Source organism: Canis aureus, chromosome 37 (genome assembly GCF_053574225.1).
Source record: "Canis aureus isolate CA01 chromosome 37, VMU_Caureus_v.1.0, whole genome shotgun sequence".
Classification (NCBI taxonomy): Eukaryota; Metazoa; Chordata; class Mammalia; order Carnivora; family Canidae; genus Canis; species Canis aureus.
This window is the reverse complement of record NC_135647.1, coordinates 9,809,882-9,829,712: the sequence shown is the minus strand read 5'-3', so window position 1 is coordinate 9,829,712 and position 19,831 is coordinate 9,809,882. Positions and strand designations below refer to the sequence as shown.

At 48.6% G+C, this 19,831-nt stretch overlaps 1 protein-coding gene and 1 long non-coding RNA gene across 6 annotated transcripts in view; one reads left to right on the top strand and one right to left on the bottom strand.

Annotated features, from left to right (window-relative positions):
• Positions 1 to 4,290, bottom strand: part of KIF13A (kinesin family member 13A) — a 211,394-nt gene extending 207,104 nt beyond the window's left edge. For all 5 annotated transcript variants that reach the window (XM_077886252.1, XM_077886253.1, XM_077886255.1 and 2 more), the window contains exons 1-2: positions 4,177 to 4,290; positions 3,833 to 3,923 (exon numbers count right to left, since the gene is read on the bottom strand). In XM_077886252.1, coding sequence (XP_077742378.1) covers positions 3,833 to 3,923; positions 4,177 to 4,231 — 146 coding nt within the window. In that variant the 5' untranslated portion in view covers positions 4,232 to 4,290. The remainder of the gene's footprint in view (positions 1 to 3,832; positions 3,924 to 4,176) is intronic.
• A 1,644-nt stretch (positions 4,291 to 5,934) lies between these two features.
• On the top strand, positions 5,935 to 7,392 carry LOC144306382 (uncharacterized). Its single transcript, XR_013373442.1, has 2 exons — positions 5,935 to 6,053; positions 6,502 to 7,392. It is a non-coding gene; the product is annotated as an uncharacterized LOC144306382 (long non-coding RNA).
• Positions 7,393 to 19,831: the final 12,439 nt, after the last annotated feature.

Genomic DNA, 19,831 nt, shown 5'->3' with positions numbered 1-19,831 from the left:
GAGCCGGACATGGGACTCGATCCTGGGACCCCAGGATCAGGCCCTGGGCCGAAGGCAGGCACCAAACCGCTGAGCCACCCAGGGATCCCATCCATCTATGTTTTTAAAACACCACTCTCATCCAAACTAGATGTAAAAAAAACAAAAAGAATGAGTATTAAAATATGGGTAAAGTTAGAAAAGACATTTGTTGAAACATACATAAACAATATATTCATGTATGTGTGTTTGTGTGTGTCTGAAAATATTATTATTATTTATTTTTTTTTTTTGGAGAGATGAGGGGATGAGAAGAACGGGAGGTAATAGTGCAAAAGAAGACTTTACCCTATGTATCTGTTCATACTTTGGTTGTTAAGCCATTAATTTGGGCAAACTGAGGTTCTCATTCTCTTCCCCCCTGCTGACTTGCCTTGATTCTGCATCCTATTCCATGCACCGCGTGTGCGTGCACACACATACACACAACCAGCCAGAAGTAATCTGCAGCAGGCATGCTGTCACTTTCTTTGACAGAAGACTTTCTCCTAATCTTGAAAAAGTGAACCTACATTCTTAGCACCCACATGACTAGCACAAATGCCACCTTCCTTGCAGGCTGGGTCACTTCCATAGCCCCTCCTCAGTACCCTCATCACACTAGGGAGCCTACTCAGTGCTGACACTTGCTGAGCACCTGCGATGTGCTATTCAGGGCACGGGACACAAAGGTAAGCAGGATAAGGTACCTGCCTTCAGGGAGCGTGCATCCTCAGGAGGAGACAGAAGAGGAAACAGGTAATCTCCAAATAATATAGTGCATATGATGACAAAAGTATAGTCTACATAATCTACCTCACTGTATTCTATTTTTCCCTCTTCCTTCTCACATCTCTCAAAGGTGCGAACCTCTGATATAGGCACTAGGCCCACAGTGATCTTTGGATCCTCTGTGCTGGGAGCCATGTGATATAAACTTCATAAATATCTCCTGGATATAAATGCAGTATTACTTTTAAAAACATGTTCATATATATCTTAATGTTTCAAAATGGTGATCAATATATATCTCAAGTATTAACCAGGACCTCTGTGTTGTATTATAATTTTAGAATTTCAAAACAAATATCTTTAACCTCAGAAGCTCTATGGTCTTTTAGCCTTTAACGTGTAGTCTTGGCTTTGATTCCATGGGGGTGGGGGAAGGGACATTATGAAAGCTAAGCCTATTTGTTTCTTTCCCTGGAAATCAAAACATCCCTGCTTGTTTTTACTGGGAGAACTGAAAACTCTCACTTACTAATTTAAAATTTCTATTCGTGGGCAGCCTGGGTAGCTCAGCGGTTTAGTACCGCCTTCGGCCCAGGGCCTGACCTAGAGACCCGAGATCGAGTCCTACGTCAGGCTCCCTGCATGGAGCCTGCTTCGCCCTCTGCCTGTGTCTCTGCCTCTCTTTCATTCTGTGTCTCTCATGAATAAATAAAATCTTTAAAAAAAATTCTATTTGTGGTTAATACATTAACAATTTCTGGCAATTTTCAGGAAAATAATAATTCTAACTTTGACACGGGTTTGCCAATATTATTTAAAGACTTCTTATACTTCAAGCCTTGAACTTCTAGGTAAGAAAAATAATATTCCCACCTTTCCCTGAGCTCTATCTCAAAACAAATGATAGAAATGAAATGCAAACACGAAGCACTGTTGTAATTAATCAACCCAGAGCCCAAGGGAGGAATCCTTTCTATTTTTAAATGCACTGTTGCTTTAAGGGAAAACCTGGTGGAGAAATATGAAACCAAGCTGCATAATGAAAATCAAAATGCATTTGGTGTCTCCATCCTTGCAAAGACAGTAATCCTAACCTACAAGCAGCACTGCTGGATAGACTCCACTCCAGTTTTCTATAAACTGAGTGACCAGTCCCCAGGCAGAATCCCACAGAGAGGGTCCATCCACCAAAGAATCCTATCTGTCAGGAGGACGAAACAACAGAACGCCTAGGTTTCAATGCTGCTCTTAACAATTTCAGATAAGGGGCTATTCCAATAAGCCAGCAGATGGATGAATCCCCAAATCACCCTACAAATCTTTATTTAAAATGTCCTGATTCATAACTGCAGTGGTGGCCCTAAAAATGATCAACTCATTATTTAGCATTCCTAACCAATCCTCTACAGTTAAATCGTTCCCATCCAAGTACCACAAAATTAAATGTTTCCCTCCACAAATCACAAAGCTTCATTTCATTAAACAGTAGCTAACAGTAATACTCCCTACGGTTAAGAGTGACAAGGAGCAGGTGCCAAGCCAGCAAGGAGCACAGAAGCAGTGGCTACATTAACAGGAGCTAACATTCTACCTGTTTCCCAGGCTGCCTTGAAGAATCTGACCCAGCAGAATTTGGGGAGGAAACAATAGAAAAATATCCAGGTTTAGGGCGGGAAAAAATGTTGATGTGGGCATCTGATTAAATCTGTAAATTTTTTAATTTACTCAGTTCACTAGCACCGCAAAATATACTACACCACTACAAACGTACCCAAAATACTATAAATCTTTAAAATGGATCTAAAAGTATTATCCAAGGATACATCTATCACCGAAAAGCATTTAGTCACACATCATTTTCAATATAACTTTAGCTATTTCCTATCACCATGACGATCTGTTATAGGTAGCAGAATGTTTGCAAACTGAATAAAAATTTCCAGCCTCAACACAAAAAGCCAAGACCTCCTCGGCTTATCTCCCGACAACTTCTTCCCCAAAATTTAGCAAAACCGTGCCTGAACATGGCATGATTACAAAACAGACGCAGCTGCTCCCTTTAGCGGTAAAATATACAAACCCTACTTCAGTCTATACTCAGTGAAAAATCTCCCAAGAGCAAAAACCACTAAAATGCAGCACATCAATCAACAGGTGACTTTTAGAAACACACGCATCCTCACGTCCCAGAGGAATTAATTCTGTCAAATCTCCCGGGTTTTTGTTTTTTTTTTTTTCCTCCTTTTCTATTTTTACAAGCTACTGCATTGCTATACTGAATGAATTCCAACCGTTTTCTTCTCAGGGGCTTACCAGAAAAATGCCAAATATTCAGATTATTTTAAGGCATTTTCCCATACTGCTGCGTGGAAGAGAGCGGAATTAATAAGGATCCAAGAGTTACCACTTTTCAAATGCAAATATGTTGCCATCTAGTAAATGCAGCCCCTTTAAACATCCCCCCCAGTGTCTACACAGCTCAGGGCACTACTTTTGTTTCCTTGAAAATCAAAATTCGCGCATTACATGCAGGCATTATCTCGACCCAGCACCAACAAAATAATAGATTTTAAATGGTCCACGCCTGAGCTCGCATCCTACAATACTGTTCTGCTTTATGATGGATGGGGGGGGGGGGGCTCCCCCCCATCTTACGTACAAAGTCCCAAAACAATTCTGCCAAATAAAGCAAACTGTGCAGTGGCTGGGGGGGGAGGGGGGGGGCACTGGGTTCCACGAAACCAAGGCCTTGGGATGGTCCCTTGCCGGCCTCGGGCCTCAGTTTTCTCATCTGTAAAGTGTGGAACTGGCCGTCGAGGGCTGCACCGCCCCCCGCCCCCCGCCCCCCGCGTGCACCCGGCCGGCCCCGGCGCCCCGGCTGCAGCGCTCGCGGTGGGAGGGGGCGGGCGCGGGGGCAGCGGGAGGGGAGGAACTTGGACTTGCAGCAGCTTCGGCCGGGAGCGTGCGACAAACTTGGAGGCGGCCTCCTAACAATGGGCAGGAGCCCCCCGTGTTCCGGGATCCAACTCGCAGGAGCCGGCGGGTGGGCTCCTCCTCCGCGCCCTCGCCGCGCCCGCTTTACCTTTCTCCCTGTTTGGTGTTGGAAGGAGGCGGGTGCAGGACCGTCTGGTTGCCTTCCATCTCCACCACGCACTTGGTGTTCAGCTCCAGTTCTGAAAGCGGAGGGCAGAGGCCCGTTGCGCGCCGAGCATCCCGCCCGCAGCCCCGGGCGCCCGGCTGTCCCCGGGGAGGGGGGGTGGGGGCGGGGGCGGGGGCGCGGGGCCGGACCCAGGCGGCAGCCGTGCGCCCCCGCGCCCCCGGGCCCCCGCGCCCCCGCCCCCCCGCGCCCCCGCCGCCCCCGCACTTTGCAAAGTTGCCCCCGCCCTCCGCCCGACCACGGATAAAAACGAGCGGAAAGCTCCTCACCTCGCCGGTTCATGGGCCGGACCCGGACGGCAACTTTTACCTTGGTGTCCGACATGTTGGCGGCGCCCGCGCGGCCCCGGGCCGCCCCTCACGCGCCCCGCCGCCGCCGCCGCCGCCGCCGCCGCGCGCCCCCCGAGCACGGCCGCCGCTCCGCCGTGAGCTCCGCCAGGCAGCGCCGAGGCGCGCGGGCCATCCCGGGGGAGCGCGACGCGGGGCTCGGCCCGGCCGGGGAGGGGCGGGCGCGCGGGCGGGCGGGCGGGCGGGCGCGCGGGGCGGGGCGGGGCGGGGCGGGGAGGCGGAGGCGGAGGCGGAGGCGGAGGCGGCGGCCGCGCGCCGGGCCCAGGCGCCGCTCTAGCCGCTCTGGCCGCTCCGGCCCAGCCGCGCGCGCCGCCCGCCTCCGCTCGCGCCCGCCCCGGGCCCCGCCGCGCCGCCATCTTCCGCGCCCCGCCCGCGGGCCCCGAGCGCCGGGAAGGGCCGGTGTCCCCGGAGCGCGGCGCGGGTGCGGACGGCGCGGAGGGCGCGGAGGGCGCGGAGGGCGGGCGGGCGGCCGGGACCCGAGCTCCCCGCGGGGCCGCCGTCTCCCGCACCCCGGAGCTCCGGGGCGGGCCGGCCGGGCAGGCCTCACCCGCGGCACGGAGCGCGCCCGGATCGCGGACCCCGCGCGCCCCGCACCCGCACCTCCGCACCCCGCGCCCCGCACCTCCGCACCTCGTGCCCCGCACCGCACCCCGCACCCCGTGCGCCGCCCCCTGCACGCCCGCACCCCCTTGCCCCGCACCCGCGTGCCCCGCACCCCGCACCCCGTGCGCCGCCCCCTGCGCGCTCCGCACCCCCGCACCCGCGCGCCCCGCACCTCTGCACCCCACGCTCCGCTCCCCGCGCGCCCCGTACCCCGTGCGCCGCCCCCTCGCGCGCCCCGCACTGGTGCTCTGCGCCCCACACCCCGTACCCCGTGCGCCGCGCCCCTCACCTCGGTGCCCCGCACCCCCTGCGCCGTCCCCCGCGCGCCTCGCACCCGCACCCCGCGCGACCCACACCTCCGCACCCCATGTTCCGCTCCCCGCTCGCCCCGCACCCGCGTGCCCCGCACCCTGTGCTCCGCCTCCCTCACGCTCCGCACCTCCACACCCCGCGCGCCCTGAACCCCGTGCGCCGCACCCCCCCGCGCCCCCCGCACCTCCGCACCCTGTGCGCCGCCCCCCCCGCGCGCCCCGCACCCCGTCCCCCCGCGCGCCCCGCACCCCGTGCGCCGCGCCCCTCACCTCCGCACCCCGCACATCCGCACACGCGCGCTGCCCCGCATCCCCCACGCGCCGCACCCGCACCCCGCGCGCCCCGCACCCGGTGCTCTGCGCCCCGCACCCCCGCACCCCGTGCGCCGCGCCCCTCACCTCCGCACCCCGCACACCCGCACACGCGCGCCGCCCCGCATCCCCCACGCGCCGCACCCGCACCCCGCGCGCCCCGCACCCGGTGCTCTGCGCCCCGCACCCCCGCACCCCGTGCGCCGCGCCCCTCACCTCCGCACCCCGCACACCCGCACACGCGCGCCGCCCCGCATCCCCCACGCGCCGCACCCGCACCCCGCGCGCCCCGCACCCGGTGCTCTGCGCCCCGCACCCCCGCACCCCGTGCGCCGCGCCCCCACCTCCGCACCCCGCACACCCGCACACGCGCGCCGCCCCGCATCCCCCACGCGCCGCACCCGCACCCCGCGCGCCCCGCACCCGCGCGCCGCGGTGCTCTCGGGTCCCAGCGGGCGCCCGAAGCGAGGGGCGCCTGGGCGTCCGCCACCAACAGCCCGTGCTCCTCGCCCCGCTTCCCCCCTTCGCCTCCCTCCCCCTCCACGCGCCCGGGAGCCCAGGACGGTCCTTCAGGTACGAGCCCTGGGCTCCGTGGTCCTGCCAAATGCAGACCTCGCTGGCTGCCGGGGCCGAACTGGGTGAATCTGACTTCTTCGGTTTGGTTCAACAAGTGCTTATCGGGAGCTTAGAGTGCGCCAGGCATTTTGAAGTGTAGGACAGTTTAAAATTCAAGAGTCTGAATCTGGGGGAAATACTTGAGAGTTTGCTTAGATGTGGGAATTCAGTTGTTCATCCGTTCGCCGAAAGGTGAGCTGCGGGCCCACTGTGTGCAGAGTGCGGGAGAAGATGCACAGACAGGAGTAAAGTGAGGCGTCCCGTGCTCCAGACACGCTCTGTGGCGGGGAAAACTAGAGCGGGAGTCAGGTGTAAGGCCACTGTGTGCGCAGGTGGCGTGAGAGGTTCAATTCAGGCGTGGGCTTGCCTTTAAATAATGCCCCACCTCACTTCTGTCTTGTTCTAGGGTCCACGAATTCAGCTCACCTCCGAAAGGCCTGCGGCATCTTCTTTCTTTTCCATTCCTACTAGCAAAAGCCTACTTTGTCCACCCATTCGCCTCCCCAACAAATGTGACCCGAGGACCTACTATGTGACCCTGTTCTACGCTCTTGCAATATAATGCTGAATTTAAGAAGGCAAGATTAAGAACCTCCTGAGGTCAACCAGCTAGTTCTGTGCGTCTCTCCTCACCTTCCAGCTACTCAGACATCCTCTTAACTTCCTAGTTTTACCTCCTATAATTTCCCCTAAATCCAGCTTCCCGACTGATTTTTTTCCTGATAATCCTTTCATCATGCATACTATTCCATTGCTCAAAAAAACCCCTTCTGGTGATCTAGTACCCTATTTAATATTATGTCCCCTGTTCCTAAAGTCATCCAGAACCTTTTCACAAGCAGGATTCCATCCCCATGCGAAGCCATTGTTCTGTAGTTTCCATCAGTGTGAATTATAGAGGGTTGAATTGTGCCTCCCAAAGATTTGTTCAAGCCTGAACTCCTAGAATCTGTGAATGTGACCTTTGTTGGAAACAGGGCCTTTGCAGGCATAACCAAGTTAAGGTAAGGTCAAACTGGGATGAGCCTTGAATCCAGTGGTTGGTATCTTTATAAGAGAAAGAATCAGGAGTTTTGGAACCCCACACACAGAGAAGATGGCCATGTGAAGATGGAGGTGGAGATCAAAGTAATGGGAGCCATAGGCCAAGGACTGCCAAGAATTTCCAGAAGCTCTGAGAAGCTAGAAAGAGGCAAGAAAAGATTCTTTCCTAGAGCCTTTGGAGGTGTTAACCTCGATTTTGGACTTGCAGCTTCCAAAACCGTGAGAGAATAAATATCTGTTGTATTATGCCATACAGTTTGTGGTGATCTGTTACAGTGACCCTAAGAAACAAATAGAGAGATTAGTGTTTCTTCCCCCAACCCCAGTACTTTTTATTTTGTGTTCCTCCTCCCCTCTGCTACATCATGAAAGCCTGGAATTTCTGACTAAAAAGTTTCAGCTCTAGGGGCACCTGGGTGGCTCAGTCAGTTAAGCATCTGCCTTCTGCTCAGGTCATGATCCCAGGGTCCTGGGATTGAGCCCTGAGTCTGGTTTCCTGCTCAGCGGGGAGCTGCCTCTGTGCCTCCCCCTGCTCCTGCTCACTTGTTCTCTCTCAAATAATTTTTTTTTTTTTAAGTTTCACTTCTAAAGGCAATGGGAATTGAAGGAAGGTTCTGGTTTGGAAGCGGGAGACTGACAGGTTCAGAGCATCCTGGGGAATGACTCAGGGCTGTTGTGTCATCTCAATGGCAGGTGGCAATGGCCAGAACAAAGCCAGCAACAGTGCAGGGGGAACAGGAATAACAGATGTGGGGCATATTGTAAGGAGTGGAATGAATGACAGCAATCGATGAGATGTGAGGACTGGGGAGGAAAAGGGGTGCTGGTGGCTAGGGAAAGATCTAGAAAAATCATGGCCCATAACCCATCACAAATGGATGAGAAGTCTTAAGGGAAGAGGGGGAATGGTTAACAAGGTGCTGCTAGTTAAACAGTTCCCAGTGGCTCTTTGCTGAGTGGTCCTTCCTTCTGCTTTCCTTTCCCAAACTTCTCCAACTTTAAAGGTCTAGATTAGTCCTCACCTCTTCTAAGAAGGGTTTACTAAACTGTTTTATTCTTCAAGACAGTCTAGGCTTAACTCACTTGGAATCATATCTTTTTAGAGTGACAAAGTGCCTTTTGGGGGTCTTCTAGACCCTTCTATAACATCCCCCAAAATGGTCCTCCCTGTGCTTGAGTATGTTCGGTGGTACAGTGCTCACTGCTGGGTGACTATTCCAACATTATATAGTTGTAGCGGATCTCCATGAAGAATCAAATCTGCCTCTTTGTAAACCCCAAGTGTTGACATGAGTGCTGTCTCCTAGAGTTTCACTCTCCGAGTCAGTGTCTTCTTATATGTGACAGCCCCTCAGATACTTGAAGATGGCTCTCGTGTCCGTGTGAAAACTTCTCTTCCTCTGAGTATGCTGTTCTGGGTTTTGCTGTTGTGTATAATATAATACATCCTCCCCAAATCTAGCAACTCAAAACAATTTGAGAAGGGTTCACCTGGGCAGTTCTGGCTCTTATTCTATCACAAGGTTGTAGTCAGATGGTAACTACAGGAACCATGAGGGGGTTGGAACAGCTGAGCAGGCCAGCGTTTACTCTGTCTCTAAGTGGTCTCAAGGTTCTGTCTCCATATGGCCTTTCTGCCTGGGTAGGCTTGAGCTTGCTCACAGCATGGTGGTGAGGTTCCAAGTGTGAGCATTTCAAGAGTACCACCAGCACATACCTTAGAAGTCCTCTGGTATCACGGCCCTTCCAAATCCAAGGTGAGGACTATCATTCTGTTTGTTATCTCAATGGGGGAAATGTCAAAGTGTAGTATATTCAGAAGATCGTGTGGGGTGGGTGATATTTGCAGTCCTGTATGGAAAATGCAATCTGCCATGTAACACCTCTCGTCCTCTATTCTGGCCATCCTCCTCTGGAAGTGTGTTGTAATAAAGTAAGGCCTAGGAATAAGATGGGCTGTGTTCAAATCTTGTCTCACTTAACGCATAGCTTGGAACTAATTGTTTAACCCCCACTAATCTTCAATAGGTTCATGCATATATGGGGAATCTGAACTCCTACCACACAGGACGTGGGAGATGCCTGTTGGAGTAAATGCCTGATGTACAATGTTCTACCTTCCTAGTTCCTTCTCCCCTCCCCTCACCCCTTGGCTCCTAGGCTTCAGCTGCCATATTTGTACTGTATAACCCCACCTGCCAGTATTCCTGGCTATTCCTGCCACATGCTGAGTCTATCAGGTTCTTCCCCCTGGAAATCTGGGCTTTGAACTCTAAGGGTTGTAACAGAGGGTGTGACCCTTGGAATTGGACTGTCTGGTTGGAATTCTGAACCTTCCCATTCTGAGCAAGAAAATCTATACTAACTCTTTGGGGCCTCAGTTTCCTTATTCATAAAATAGGATGATGGTGATTGATGATAGGAAAAGCCCTGACTTCACAGGGTTGTTATGAGGAAAACATGAGTTAATACCTGTGAAGTTCTCATCACAGCATTGTGAATGGGGCCTGGCACCTCCCAGCAGTCAACCTGAGGGCTGCAGACTGGCTGTTCTTTTCATAGTTACAGAAGGATCAGAATGCTGCTCTGAAGAAGAATAATCATGAAGCCGTTGTGTAGGACACTTAGGGCCCAGAGACCTGTTGGGGTTTCGAAAGCCTTCTAGGCTCTATCAAGGCTGAGCTACATTCCTGCTCCTAGATTCTACAGTGAGGATAGAATTAGCCTGGGAAGAGCACCAATGTGACTGAGAAGACAAGATGCTCAATGAACAGTAACTAATCCATCCATTCTGTCAGCATGGAGAGTGCCAATAAATTACACAAAATATTACTAACATCACCTTCCTTCCATAAGTCCCTTTAGAAGGGTAATATTTACAGTTGGATACGCACAGATGATAAGCATGTCGAAAAAGGAAATGAAAACACTCACTTTTGGGTCCTGCAACTCAGGTTCAAATTCCAGCTCTGTCACTTGCAGGCTGTGTGACCTTATTCCAGTCATTTATACTCTCTTTGCTTCCATTGCCTGATCTCTAAATGGTGATGAGGATGGCGCTTACCTCGCCATGCCAGGCACACTTAGACCAGGGTCTGACCAGGGTAAGGGTAAAATAAGCATCAAGTGTCGTTGTTATATTACCACCACAATCACTATTTTTTTAAGATTTATTTATTTATTCACTTATTCATGATAGACAGAGAGAGAGAGAGAGGCAGAGACACAGGCAGAGGGAGAAGCGGGCTCCATGCCGGAAGCCCAATGCGGCACTCGATCCCGGGACTCCAGGATCGCACCCTGGGCCAAAGGCAGGTGCTAAACCGCTGAGCCACCCAGGGATCCCCTACAATCACTATTATTTATGGATCAGGACTCTCTTCAGTGAGCCTAGGTTACTCAACATGACTCAGTACATGGGACCCTCCCACATTCCCTAGGTGTCTGGGGTATTTCACAGTATGAAATGAAAAGCAGTCCTTAGAACAATCCCCAACAGGGTAAACCCTCAGTATGTCAGTGCTGATCAGCCCTCCTAAGAGTCCCTCAGAAGTACCAATAACATCTTCTTAAGAAGAATCTGGAACTTTCTAAGATACCTATGCTTGGTGTTTTCCTTATTCCTGCCTATATAAAAATAGGATAATAAGCATGCAAGTGCTTTTCTTGAGCAACATCAAGGAAAATTCTGAGAGTCGAGCAGACAGTGTCCCACTCGAAAGTCAGAGGAAAAAGAAGCTTAGGGTTTGGAAGGCAGCTTGTTGAGGTCATGACCCTGCTGGTAGAAGTAAAGGCTCTTTGGGGAGCTGGCTTAGCCTGAGAAGAACCCTGGATTGGGGCTGAGCTATGGAAAGACTGGTGGGTGCCTTTCTCCAAAGGCACAGCCTTGCCCAGATGTTCTTTTCAACCATCTCTACAATCCCCAAAGACTATCTTAGTTAACTAATACAGCTGCTGTGTGCGCCAGTATATGCACTGTACGCATATGCTGTTTTTTTTTAATATATATATGCTGGGTTTTTTTAAAGACTTTTATTTTAGAGAAGGAGAGAGAAAACATGAGTGGGGGGAAGGGTAGAGGGAGAAGCAGACTCCCCACTGAACTGGAAGCCAGGTTCGGGGCTCCATCCCAGGACCCTGGGATCATGACCTGAGCTGAAGGCAGACACTTAACCATCTGAGCCACCCAGGCGCCCCTTCATGCATATGCTCTTTGTTAGAAGAAGCTTGTTAATCGTGCTTTACCTTAGAAACTGGAAACGCCATGGGTTCTGAAGAACTGGCAGTTGATGATAAATATACCGGGGACCCTGGAAATAGCTGATGTATTCTGGTTAGAAGTGGGTACTGGGCTGATGGAAGAACTGCTAATGGCTCAAGTCTACAGAGGGTCAAAGAGCAATGATAGAACAGACAAATACTGTCAAATAAGAGGTTTTCTATAAATCCTGTTTAACAACCGTATCTGTCAGCCGAGGCTAAGTGACATCATGATGATCAATAACCTTCAAATCTTAGTTATAAGAACAGAGCTTTATGTTTCACTCATGTGACCCGTCCATCACAGCCTGGTGGTGACTTGGCTGCTATTATTTGCATTCTGAGTTCTAGGCTGATGAAACAGCCCCTGGCCAGGATAATGCCAGATTTGTGACATAGGGAAAGGAAAAGGTGGCAAACCACACAAAAGCTCTTTAAGCTTTGACTCCAAAATGGCATATATCACTTCTTGATCTTCACTAGACAAAGCAAGTCACATGGTCTAGCCTCACATCACTGTGGCAGGAAGGTATAATTCTCTCCCTGGAAGGGTGTTGTGTTGTCATACAATAAATACGTATTTTGGTGTCCATCCGTGGTTGGTGGCTCACAAGTCCTAAAACATGTAATTACCTAAAGTGATTAGAGTATAGGATCATCTTTCCTTACAATATTAGGGGTTTTGTCCTTCATTCCTGGAATAGCTCCAGAGCATCAACAGTGAGTTAGGGTGATTTTTGAAAAGCCACAGGATGGGACTGGTTGCCAGGGGAACCAACCATGTGATTGGATTGGAACTTTCAGCTCTACTTCCTCTTACCCCTGACTTGGGGGAAGGGAGAGGGGCTGGAGGTTGAATAAATCACCAATGGCCAATGATTTATTCAATCAGGCCTACACAGTGAAGCCTCCATTAAAAAAAAAAAAAAAAAAAAAGGGACACCTGGGTGGCTCAGCAGTTGGGCACCTATCTTCGGTTCAGGTCATGATCCCGGGATCCAGGATCGAGTCTCGCATTGGGCTCCCTGTGAGGAGCCTGCTTCTCCCTCTGCCTATGTCTCTGCCTCTCTCTCTCAGTCTGTGTCTCTCATGAATAAGTAAATAAATCTTTAAAAAAAAAAAAAAAAAGGATAGGGTTTGGGAAGCTTCCAGATTGGTGAACACATGGAGGTGCTGGTAGGGTGGTACACCCATAGAGAATATGGAAGCTCCACATCTTTTCCCACATACCTTGCCCTATTCATCTCTTCCATCTGGCTGTTCCTAAGGTGTATTCTTTTATAATCAATCAGTCATCTGGTAAGTCCAGTTGACCCTTGAACAATGGGGTCAATTAGGGCTGCTGACCCCTTACACAGTCAAAATTTCATATATGACTTTTGACTCCCCAAAACACTTAACTGCTAATAGCCACTGCTGACCCGAAGCCTTACTCATAATTCATATAGTCAATTAATACATATTTTGTATATGTATTATATATTATATTCTTACAATAAAGTAAGCTAAAGAAATCATTGTTGAGAAAAATCATAAGGAAAACACATTTATAGTCCTGTACCGTATCCAAAAAAATCCACATATAAATGGACCCATGCAATTCACACCTGTGTTGCTGAAGGTCAAGTATAAACTGTTTTTTCTGAGTTCTGTGAACTGTTCAAGCAAATGATCAAATGGAGGAGTGGGTCATAGGAACATGGTGACAACCTAGACTGGTTTCTAAGGTAGTGGAGAGCAGTCTTTTTTTTTTTTTTTAAGATTTTATTTATTTATTTGAGAGAAAGAGCAGCACAAGCAGAGGCAGAGGGAGAGGAAGAAGCAGACTCCCTGCTGAGTGGGGAGCCCAATGCAGGGCTTGATCCCAAGACTCCAGGATCATGACCTGAGCCAAAGGCAGATGCTTAACTGACAGAGCCACCCCAGACCCCCAGAAGGACAGTCTTGTAGGATTGAGCCCTTACCTGTATCATCTGATGGATGGATAGTGTCAAAATTGAGTTAAACTGTAAGAAATGCAATTGGGATCCCTTGATAATAGAAGAATTACTTGGTGAGAAGAAAACCCTCCACACATTTAGAGTACAAAAGTTTTTAGTGAATAGTCAGTAGACAAGAAAAACCTTTCATCTACAGAAGGGCTCCAAGCCATCTGCCACAAAAGCATTGATATTTCGGGTTGTCTGGTTGGCTCAGTGATTGAGCATCTGCCTTCAGCTCAGGCAGTGATCCTGGGGTCCTGGGATCAAGTCCCACATTGGTTGGGATCCCCGCAGGAAGCCTGCTTCTCCCTCTACCTATGTCTCTGCCTCTCTCTCTGTTTTTCATGAATAAATAAATAAAATATTTTTTTAAAAAAGCATTGATATTTTGCCATAGTTAATAGTACCATTTATTTGATACTGACTACTTACCAAGCAAAGTTCTATGATTTAATCCTCATAATAACCCTATTTATTATTAAAAATAATATTTTTATACAATTATCATTATCCTTCATTATAATGATCAATAAAAAATAAAGAGAAAGTTTAGGAGAGAAAGTTTAGAGTGACTTGTTCAAGCTCACATACCTGGGGTGTGGTGGCCTTGGGATGTGAAAGCCATACAAATTGGAACATGCGTGTGAATCGTTTTCCTAAGGGTGATAATGGATTTGCCCTGATTCATCTATATTTTTTGGCACAAAAATAAGCAATATAAATAACAGTCTGCTGGAATTATGCTTCTCCGTTTAAGGCATAAAGCAGCTTTCACAAAAGAGTCACCGAATCCTAGGGTGAATCCTAGATACAAGAGAAAACCGTTTTTTTCTGTGGAACTGATCTAGGATGTAGCAGGTGGGATTTGCCGAGAATATTGGGCTCTTACCATACTGTGGCATAGTAAGAAAAGCAGACTTTGGTGTGGACTGAGTGTGGTCTGTTTTCTACTTCTGGAACTTGCTTGCTGTATTTACGTTGGCTATCCAAGCCCACAGGCTTACATGTAAAGTGGTTACAATAGTATCTGTTTCACAAGGTTGTTGTGAGGATGAAATGAGATAATATGTGTAGAATGCCTGGCTTGGTGACCCCCACATACAAAAGAAACATTCAGGGACACCTGGTGGCCCAGTAGGTTAAGCATCTGACTCTTGATTGCGGCCCAGGTAATGATCTCAGGGTCATGGGATGGAGCCCCGTGTCTAGCTCCATGATCAGCGGGGAGTCTGGTTGGAATTACTCTCTCTCTCCTTCTCCCTCTGTCCCTCTGTCTGCTCTTTTAATTAATTAATTAATTAATTAATTAAGATCTTCAAATGAAACATTCAGCCAGTGGTAACTGATTGTTACTCGTCCTGCTGCTGTTATTTAGGGAAGGCTAGAGGTGTGATATGAGTATATGTGGAAGTACAGTCTTAGGTGGAGCGCCAGGACCACAGGGACATTGGAGCAGGAAAACAATAAAAGTTGCTGGGGTGATATGTGCTGGAGAGTCAGCCCTGGGGGAAATCCAAAGGTGAAAATGATCTGGGAATGGACTGTGCGAGCTGCATGGAGGAGCCCTTGAAGTAGAGGATGAGCAGGAACCATAGTGAGGAAGAGAGAGGTTGGGAGACATGGCTGGGTGGGAGTCTTTACGTTTATACTTCAGGTGGGATTGGAAGCCATCCTGAGCCGAAATCAACAGACACTTAACTGACTGACTCATCCTGGCGCCCCTGAGGTCTCTCTTGGTGCATAGACCCATAACTCACCCTCATAAGCACAATGACCTCGCCAAGTGTCTCAACTCAGCTGACCATTCTTTGAAACAGCGATTCCTGACTCTTCTCTCCTACAGACATTTAGGAGGCCAGGGCTGGGCTGATTCTGGAATAGCACATGCCTGGACCGGCATTTAGAAATGGCTTAGAAATAGCTTGGCAAGTCACACTGGCTGCAACCCACAGTGAGAGGGCAAAGAGATTATCCCCAGATGTTGAATAGCCTTAGTTCTTGAACCTGGGCTCAGGAATGATATGGAACTAGCGGAAAACAAGACAAAACAAGGTGAGAAGAGGCCCACAATAAACCATAGGCCTTTCCGAGGGAATATAACCCTTTGCAAAGGCTTCATATTGGAACTTGTATGGGTAAGTATAGGGGAACCAGAGCAATCTGGTTTTAATTCTATAGAGATCACTGATAGAAAATGGAAAAGCTCTCCCCCCGCAACCCACACCCCATTTGCTAATGAATCTACTCATTTATTAAGTGTTTACTGAGCAGCTGGCACATGAAGTGCTTATGGGAATTGCTAGGGATTCAGAAACAAGGGGTTCCAGGGTAAGGGAAGAAGTGCCAGATGCCTTAGAAAGTGGGCCACACTCCCATGGTCGTGTGAACCAGTTAGGTGGGAGGCAGCAATTTCCATCCTGGGGGATGCTTCACACTCGAGAGGACATTTGAGCTGGATCCTAATGGCTCAGGGGTAGTTTGCCAAGCAGGGAAAGTGAATATCTTAATCAGAAGTCATTGGGTTGCAAGAAACTCAAACTGGCTGCCACAAAAAGAGAAGCGTATTGGAAGAACATGTCTCTTTGGGGAGCTAAGTACCCCGGGTCTCATGAAGGGCTGTCGCCAGAGTCTAGAAAGTCAAGAATTCAAATTACAGTCTCATTTCCTTTTAACCCTGTGATCTTTCATCTCTTTCTGCATGTTTAATTTAATCTTCTCTCTTTCTAGATGAACTTTGAACACATCATGCAAAGTGGCCCCCTTTGACAACTTTGTGTATGGCTTTCTTGTTCTACTTCCTGATAACACCTAACCAACAGTACTGAGCAGCAAGTGATAGCTTGTCTTCTAAGTAAATTTAGGTTCAGTTAAAGACAGAGTGTGTGTGTGTGTGTGTGTGTGTGTGTGTGTGTGAGAGAGAGAGAGAGAGAGAGAGACAGAGAGAGACAGAGAGACAGAGAGACAGAGAGAGATCATGAAGTGGGGGTTAGAGAGTCCAGGGCACAAAGGAGGGAGGGAAGAAGGGAGGGGAGCTGTGGATGGGACTTTATTTATTTTTTTATTTGAGAGAATTTATTTGAGAGAATGTGCATGCACGCACAAGCTGGGGAAGGGGAAGAGGCAGAGGATGAGGGAGAAGCAGACTCCCTGTAGAGCAGGGAGCCTGACACAGGACTTGATCCCAGGACCCTGAGATCGTGACCTGAGCCGAAGAAACCAAGAGTAACTGGCAGAGCCATCCAGGTGCCCCCTGGATGGAGCTTTAAATTTTCTGGTCCCATGTGTGGTGGGATTGGTAGTAACATCCCCATTCCCACCATGCTTATTCTGCTGCTGTGGTTCCTCCAGAAGAGGTGTTTGCTTTCATTTCACAAAAAAACAGATGACAATTCTCTCTATATCACTTTTTTAAAAGTTTATGTGTTTAAGTAATCTCTACACCCTACGTGGGACTCGAACCCACAACTACAATGTCAAGAGCTGCATGCTCTTCCAATTGAGCCAGCCAGGTGCCCAAGTGTGAAAGCATTCAGTCAGATTCCTGTCCCTATGATCCTGCCTGCCATTCCTCTTCTAGATGTGATCTACATCTAATCAACCACAGAAAGCAGCCTAAGTAAGAAGGAGGAGCTCCTGGAACAAGAGGGGAGCCAGTCTGGGCTGTTCTATACTTCTGCATACTCTGCAAGTGTTGGTTGTTGGGGTGGAGGTGGGGATGCCACGGAGGGAGTATGTGAAGGAAGTATAATCTATGACACATAAATGGTCTGGAGGGACGCCTGGGTGGCTCAATGGTTGAGGATCTGCCTTTGGCTCAGGTCATGATCCCGGGGTCCTCGGATCGAGTCCTGCATCAGGATCCCCACAGGGAGCCTGCTTCTCCCTCTGCCTATGTTTCTGCCTCTCTGTGTCTCTAATGAATAAATTAAAATAAAATCTTAAAAAAAAAAAAAGAAATGGTCTGGAAATCATGGACTGGTGGGTGGAGTTTCTCTTAAACTGTCTTGTCACTTATGGATCATAAATAATACATCCTGTCCCAGAGGTAGAAGTTCCCAGAGCATTCACTCAATGAGACAGAAGGAGATGATGAATGTCTCGAGAAGTCTGGGTCCCGAATGCCTGTCTTTGGTGCTGTGCTCATTTCTACTTTCCCCAGGCCACTTTGAGTATCCCACTGTCCTAGCCTGCTTCCTTCTGCAAGGATACTTGTCTGTTTCTTGGCTCATGGCCTGCATATATGATGACACACTCTCACATATTTCAAATATTGGATAGGTAGAGAATTTATAAATCCTCAGCCTTTTTTCCCTCTTATCCTACTCCTCAGAAGCAGCCCCATTTAACCTTACATATCTACTATCTATGACCTAGGGCAAATTACATAACTTCCCAAATCTCAAATGCCTCATCATCTACAAAATGTGGCCAAGAATGAACTACTTCATAGGTTTACTGTCAGAATTAAACAAGGTCATTCACGTAAAGTGACTGGCATTATGCATTCACATAGTAAGAATTCAGTAAATGTTAGCTACCATTATCATGGCGCATCATAATCCATTGGTTTGATTGTTTCCCTCCTGGGCTGGAATTAGAGTCTGTCTCTCTCCTAGACTGTGGGAATTAGAGTCGTAAAGTGATGGGCACATCAAAGAAACTCTGTAAAAGGAAGTTATTTTTATTATTGTTGTTGTCGAATATGGTAGAAAACTTGCCTTGCTCATCTGAATATCGTGAGCCTGGGGCATAGAACCCAACATCTAGTATCTTCTCACTTGGAGATCCATTGGATGAATGAATTGAATAGTTGGGCCTCTGTTTTTTGTTTTTTGTTTTTTTCAAAATAATCAGCATGGAAGGAAATGCACTGATTATTGTGATGTTTCTAAATTTTTTCCCTTCAGAGGCTGTGGCACATTCTTGTGAGCATTTTCGACATTGGCTGGTCATCGTTCATTCATCACCTGGTCCCGGGATTTTCAAGCTGAAAGAGATCTTGGGAATCATTTAATCCAATTGCTTTGCTTAGACACATAAATTGGTACCTGAGACATCAGGTGGCGTGCCGAATGTCACACAGCTGGGCAATAACAAAACCAGCAAGATGGGCTTGATTTTCATCAAGAGCTTAAAGTCACTTGTGGTTAAGTCTAGAGATAAAATGGATGAATCAGCTGGGACGTCCTGATTGGTTCAAAAAGGAGGTTTGAGTGAAAATAAACTAGGGCTGGTCGCCTTGCTCCTATGGGAGTGAAGGCAATTCCAAGGGAAGAGTCCTCAAAGTGCCAAGATGTATCACTGGCATGTGTGAGTTGGCAGCTCTCTGTATGTTAACCCCTGGCTAGGTCACAGGTCTGTTTTCCTTTCTTTTCTTTTTCTTTTTCTTTTTTTTTTTTTTTTTTTTTTTTTTTTAAGATTTTACTTATATATCCTCACATATTGGACAAGGAGGAGAGTGACAATAAAATTTCCCTTAAAAAGCTTTTAATGCAAAACTTGACCAAACATAGCATGAGAACACAGAGAGAGAGGCAGAGACATAGGCAGAGGGGGAAGCAGGCTCCCTGCAGGGAGCCCCTTGTGGGATTCAATCCCAGGACACTGGGATCACGCCCTGAGCCGAAGGCAGATGCTCAACCACTGAGCCACCCAGGTGTCCCAAAGCAGCTGTAAATTTAAAAATATTTCCTTCTTCATGGAAGTAAAAGACCCTTTTGCTTCGCTGGAAGACTCAGAATACCCATCTACTCCTTCGAATATCTTCGAGGGTAGGTTATGACTCCTAACCTCCTGGGGCCTCATTAAACACATATATAGATCTTTGCCTGCACTGATTGTAGTGGTCTCCCAGAATGTCGGTAAGGTGGAAGGAAAACAGTAACATGCAAAATCTTTCTTGGGAGAAAGTGCCTTGGTGGGAGAGCTAGGGGGTGTTCGGGTTTCCATAGGAAGCACTACTGAGTAATGGTTTGTTTCCCACTCGTGGGCTTGCTTTCCAGGTATTGCTGCAGATGTAGCTTTGTAAGCTTAGAAAGCATTTCCTAAAGACTGACAAAATTTTGACACAAGTGAAAGAAATACAGCTCTGAAAATGTTCCTTTTCGAACAAGAAAATCCCACATTTTTGTGGAGGAAGTTAGATACTGCAGTGGACAGATGTGTTTCCAAAAATAGATTGCAAGGCTACACTTGTTAAGGCCATTGAGAACCACTCTGGCTATGGGAATACTTTCTCCAAATGAGATAGTTAAGTTCAAGCATCCATTGACCTTAAGAAGGCTCTAGCTACATGTATATGTATTGCCTCCGCACTCTATGAAATCATTATTATAAAAGGTCAAATATCCTCACATATTGGACAAGGAGGAGAGTGACAATAAAATTTCCCTTAAAGAGCTTTTAATGCAAAACTTGACCAAACATAGCATGTGGGCATGCGGTATCTTG